General features: G+C 46.4%; 1 protein-coding gene across 1 annotated transcript in view; it reads left to right on the forward strand.

Moving 5' to 3' along the window:
* UNC79 (unc-79 homolog, NALCN channel complex subunit) overlaps positions 1 to 5,059 on the forward strand; it is a 225,599-nt gene extending 220,540 nt beyond the window's left edge. The window contains exons 50-51 of the mRNA XM_052659741.1: positions 3,176 to 3,217; positions 4,859 to 5,059. Coding sequence (XP_052515701.1) covers positions 3,176 to 3,217; positions 4,859 to 5,059 — 243 coding nt within the window. The remainder of the gene's footprint in view (positions 1 to 3,175; positions 3,218 to 4,858) is intronic.
* The last annotated feature ends 941 nt before the right edge of the window (positions 5,060 to 6,000 follow it).

The following is a 6,000-nucleotide window of genomic DNA, read 5'->3' on the forward strand; positions in this document are numbered from 1 at the left end:
GGAATGGCAGCCCACTCCAGTGTTCTTGCCTGGAGAATCCCTTGGACAGAGAAGCCTGGCAGTCCATGGTGTTGTGAAGAGTTGGACATGACTGAGTGAGTGACATTCTGCTTTCATAGAAGGTTGAAAGCAGAAAAACAGCCAGATTCAGCCTTAGGAAAAGAAGCACAGAGGGGAAACATGATTTATCACTTCGCCAAGTTTGTTTTTTAATGATTTGATGAATTAGATGACACTAGCAACTATAGCCACGACTAGTGAACAGAGAGGGCATTTAAATGCTATCCCCCATCCCAGCAGGCTCTCCTCTTGGTTCTCTTGATTTCTTCATTGCCTTGCTGTTCTCCACTTGGCCCAGGCTAACTTTTAACCTTGTCCTCAATACAAAGAGCAACCTAGTCCTCAGACCCTCACAGGTTGTCCCTGCGGACAGCATCCTTCTCCATCCCAGAAGCCACACAGGTCTTACCTGGACCATGGGGGCTGCCTTCACACTGGGCCCTGGGCTCCATTCTCCAGGTCCTTCCTCTGGTCTCTCGACTGGTCTCTAGACTGCTGCCACAGAGAGCTTGCTAGAGCACAGCTCTTCTCGTGGTGAATGAGGCTTTCTTCATCAGAAATTGTATTGAGTTTGAAATAAGATCCAAACCTCCTTATGTGGCATCCCAGATCATCTGTGGGTGGATGTTGAGAGGCCCCATCTTGCTCTTCTAGATGTCTTTTTCATGGCTATCTCCTAAGAACCTCATTCTTCAGCGTCTCATGAACCCCACTGCCTCCTCACCTCTTGGCATTCTCCTGCCTCTGGGCTTTGCTTCCCTCGTATCAGTTCGCTAGGCTGCTGGGTACTACAGATTGGATGAGTTAAGTAACAGAAATATACTGTCTCATGGTTCTGGAGACAAGAAGTTGTGAGATCAAGATGATGCCAGGGCTGATTCCTTCTGAGGCTGTGAGGGAGCATCTGTCCCGGCCTCTCCCCTGGCTCCTGGGGATTCGCTAGCCATCTTTCCTTGGCTTGTAGATCTCTGCTTCCTCTTCACATGGCATTCTCCCTGCGTGTGTGTCTTTGTCCAGGTTTCCCCCTTTCTATAAGAATCCTAGGCATAATCAGAGAAGGAGAAATATTGTATGACATTCCTTATATGTGGAGACTTAAAAGAAATTATACAAATGAACTTACATCCAAAACAAAAAGAGACTCACAGATTTAGAGAATGAACTTAGGGTTGCTCAGGGAATGGGTGGGACAGAGGGATAGTTAGCGTGTTTGGGATGGACATGTGCACACTGCTATGTTTTAAATGGATAACCGACAGGTATCTATGGTAGAGCACAGGGAACTCTGCTCAGTGTTATGTGGCAGCCTCGATGGGAGGGGAGTTTGGGGGAGAATGAATGAATCTATGTATGGGTGAGTCCCTTTGCTGTTCACCTGAAACTATCACAGCATTGTTAATTGGCTATGCCCGATACAAAATAAAAAGTTTAAAAAAATGAGATGTGTAAAAAAGAAGACTAGTCATACCGAGTTAGTATTCACCCCTACTCCAGAATGACCTCATTTTAGCTCACAGCATCTTCAATGACCCCGTTTCCAAATAAGATCACAGTGGAGGCTGTATGGGCTAAGACTACAACAGCTTCACAAGAGGACACAATTCAGTCCACATCAACCCTGCTCTATTGGAGGAGGGTCAGAAGAAGCATGGGGTGGAATGATATGATGCATTTGAGCTCATTTCAAGATCTGAGCAGTGCTGAAATAAACTAGTATTTCCAAATTTATTAGATCATTGCCCTCCTTTCCCACTGAACTAGAGTTCTGTGGAACATGCTTTGGGCAACATTGTGTTCTGTCTCTGACTTCAGGATTTATGAAGCCACCAATGTTGACTTGTGTTCAGAAGAGCTGAAGTGTGGTGAGAGACCAAAGCAGAGGAGAGTGGCTACTGGAGGCACTCAGGCGGGGCACCTGTGACCTCCTAGGAAGGGCCTCAGGGCAAATCAGAGACAGCGAAAGGGCACGGAGGGTACGCCAGATGCCTGGGGTTTGAGAGTCTCACTCTCGGCCAGAGCAGGGGCCTACTGCTCGCCTGCCAAAGAACCCACACTGTTGAAACCCCTGCCCCAGCTCACCCTTGCTGTGTTTCACAAGTCACAGCCAGGCAACCTCAGGGCTTGTCTTTTTCTATCACTAAAGCATTTTAACTGCTTCTCAGTGATATTTTTTATTTTTGGAATATAATTGCTTTACAATGCTGTGTTAGTTTCTGCTGTATAATAAAGTGAATCAGCTATAAGTATCCATATATCCCCTCCCTCTTGAGCCTACTTCCCAACCCCCCCACCTCTAGGTCATCACAGAGCACCGAGCTGAGCTTTCTATGCTATACAGCAGCTTAACACTAGCCATCTATTTTACACATGGTAGTGTATGGAAGGATTTCCCTGGTGGCACAGTAGTAATAAATCCACCTGCCAAGCAGAGGACCACCCACGGTTCCATCCCTGGATCGGGAAGATCCCCTGGAGAAGGAAACGGCAACCCACTCCAGTGTTCTTGCCTAGGAAATCCCATGGACAGAGGAGCCTGGCAGAGGAGTCCATGGTGTCACAAACAGTCAGACATGACTTAGCAACTGGGCACAAGTAAATGAAAACAGAAATGTAGATCCATGGAACCAGACAGAAAGCCCAGAGGGAAACCCACACACCTTATCTTTGACCAACGAGGCAGGAATACACAATGGCATGAAGTAAGCCAGTGATATTTTCTTAACAACCACAGGCAGACAGCATCATCATGCTACTTGTAGACACAGTTCTAAAGATCCCATGGAGGAAATGCTATTTCAAGAAAGTGAGGATTTAATTAAATAAATATACATTTAATTTCCCATGCTTGGCAGCTTTCAAGAGACAATCAACCATTTACTCTAAAGTGTGTGGTTCAGGCACTCATGGGGTGCTTATTAACCTCCAAATGCCACCAGCTCAGCGGGATTTGGCCTCAGAGAGACAGTTGTCTGATAGCAGTAACTCTGCAGCTGGGGCCCACATCCTTTTGTGATGTTAAAGGGATTCTGCGCACTCGCTCTGCCTTGCAGTAAGCACAGCTTATGTGGGAGAATGCAGAACAGTCATAACGGACCTTCTGTGTCTCTCCATACAGCTCATACCTATGTGGTTGCCAATGATTCAGTCAAATATCAAGGTAAGTCACCCCTGGGTGGCCTGGAAGCTCACTTCCCTCCATAGAGGCTCATTACATTCATAGGGCTCCACCATGCTCCACTCACTACCTGTTCGTGGTCCCTGGGGGCTAGTAATGCTGGAGAAACCTGTGGACCAGGTAAGGGACATGTGGCCGAGGTGATGATGAGAGCCGATAGCCTACTGCTCATTGCTGATGAAGGGAGAGGGGGCAGATCCCAGAGCTGGATGAGGCTCTGTTACTGACTAGATAGAATACAGCTGAGAAGCGACTCTGCCTTCAGAGGATACCCTTGGGATCTGGTCCCAGGCATGTCCAGTGCTATCTCCTGGCCGCCAAGTTTGACTTATGTGATGGGAAGAATTATATTAAGAAAAGATAGCACTAAGTGAATGATAGAATTGAACAAGAGGAGACTTGCCCATGCCTCTGCTATTTTACATAAGAGGAAACACAGGATCAGAAAGAAGAGTAATTTGGACAGGGCTGCCAGCCAGGAAGCAGAAGACTGAATGTATTTCTCACTGCCAGGCCTCACCTTGAGTGACGCATTGTCACTGTGGGACCAGACATACTCCCTGGCTGGGAATGTAGTTACTGGGGCCTAGCATGAAGATGGTGGTGATAACCACCCACTCCATCCAAAACTGGGTCCTGTCTAACAGGCACTAGGAGTGTCACAGGAGAAGATGGGAGTCTTTTTGCTGGATCTCCTCTCAGAGTTGGGATGGGATGCTCATGGAAGCAAAGGAAATGACTTCAGGGGGCCCAGACCCCAAGGGAGAAATATAGCTGACAGCAGTAACCACAGGCTTTGAGTCCTGGTTCATGGCATTGCTGCTGTTGGTGGCCACTGGTAAGCCCAAAGGCTTTGCTGAAAACCTCATTGGAACACTAGCTTCTATTGTGAAACCTGCTTAGACTTCCACCCTGAGGCATTCTGCACTGCCCTCCTCCCTGCGTGGTGGTCATCTGTGGCAATTTGACATGGCACAGAGTGCTGAGAGGAGGACAAGAGAACTTAATGAAAGGCTAGGAAAGAGAAGGAAAGCTTACAACCCAGCTCCTTCCAGTGCACCAACTTGAGAACAGAAAGACTGTAATTGTGATTAAAATGTCCCAAGCACTTACTGTGTGCCAAGTTCTGTTCTGATCCCTGTTAACTCATTTATCCTTACAAAAACCCCATCAGGTGAGTGTTACGAGCCCTACTTTGTCCATGAGCAAATCCAAACACAGATCCTAAACTTCATTCCCTAAGTTGTTTACAGAGGAGGAGCCAGGATTTGAATCCAGGGAGCCTGGGAGCAAAGCCTGAATGACAGGTGCTCATAGTGAACAGCTCCTGGGGTCACGTCTAAGTGTCAGCCTGTATGCTGAGGTTGCAGGGCATGAGTCTAGATGGGAAAGGCATCATTTGGGTAGATTTGGGCCAGGTGGGCTCTCAGGACATGGTACCAGCCCACATCCCTTGCCCTGAGCACTGCCGCGGTTGAGAGCCGGCCTTCTTCAGACCAGTCAGTCCCCATGCCACATGTAAGTTCCACCTGCAGAAGAAGTCCAGGCCAGCACTCCCTGGGCGGACAGGGAACCTTAGGAGGGAAGAAACTAAACTGCCGGTTCTTGCCCCTTTCTTGACAGCACTTATCCGTGGGACTCCAGCTTCGCCTCCAGGCCATTCAGAACAACGTGAACCACCACAGCCTCAGGACGCTGCCGGGCTCTGCCCAGAGCAGCGCCGGCCTGGCCGCCTTGCGGAAGTGGCTGCAGTGCACCCAGTTCAAAATGGCGCAGGTGGAGATCCAGTCCTCAGAAGCGGCCTCTCAGTTTTATCCTCTGTGAGCGGACTCCACGGCTCCCAGTGTCAACACTCTGGTTTAGCAATAATGGGTTTCAAAACAAAACAATTCGATCCAAGCAGGTTGGGGAACATACTGGTACTGTACATTCTCTTTCTAGTTTAGTAAAAAGACGTGCAAAGGCCGGACAGGGCCACAATGACGCTTTCTTGCTACACATTTCTGATGACTCCTTGGGCTATCTGATTAAGTGTTTCCTTACATTATTTTTTAAAAAACCAAATCATTTTTCTTTAACTAACTTCTATTTTTTTTAAGAAAAAAAAAAAATAGACTGGTGGGTACTCACAGAAAAGTTGTATAAGTCCCCCTGTTGCTATTTTTGATGATAGAGAATAAATAGGGTTTTTGAAACCTTTGTAGTGTTTTTTCTTAAAATCCACTCTTGGCAATGCAATAAAAAAAAAAAAGAAAAGAAAAAAAAAAACACGTCACCATAAGCCAGTGACACTTGACTGAAGCTTTTTTGTCATTATCCTGGGAAAAGTGGCAGCTTGCAAGGACCATTACAAAGTGCACTTAGAAATTAGGTGGTTAAACTGTGCCAATTGTTTTCTTTGTTTTCTAATGTCATTTTCCAGGACTGTCCAGTACGTTTTGATTATTTTTAAAACTAGGTTTTTCAGCTCATTCGTTCTAGGCTGTACTTTCTTGTATGCTTTATGATGATCACTTTAGTTTTGTGAATAATAAATTTTATTCTTTTGTTAATACTTGTATACAATTCGATTTAAAACTGTAGACTGCATACTGGACCATACGACTCCCCACGCTGGCACAGAACACTGCACCTGGAGCTACATTTCATAAAACAGAATTTTAATAGTGTAAGAGCACCAAGATTTATTAGCACTTATTCTTAGCATCTGACTGTGCATTCACAAATGATATTTCTCTTCTCTATCCCTGTAATGCACTGACTAA

The sequence above is a fragment of the Budorcas taxicolor genome, chromosome 21 (assembly GCF_023091745.1).
Source record: "Budorcas taxicolor isolate Tak-1 chromosome 21, Takin1.1, whole genome shotgun sequence".
NCBI classification, from domain to species: Eukaryota; Metazoa; Chordata; class Mammalia; order Artiodactyla; family Bovidae; genus Budorcas; species Budorcas taxicolor.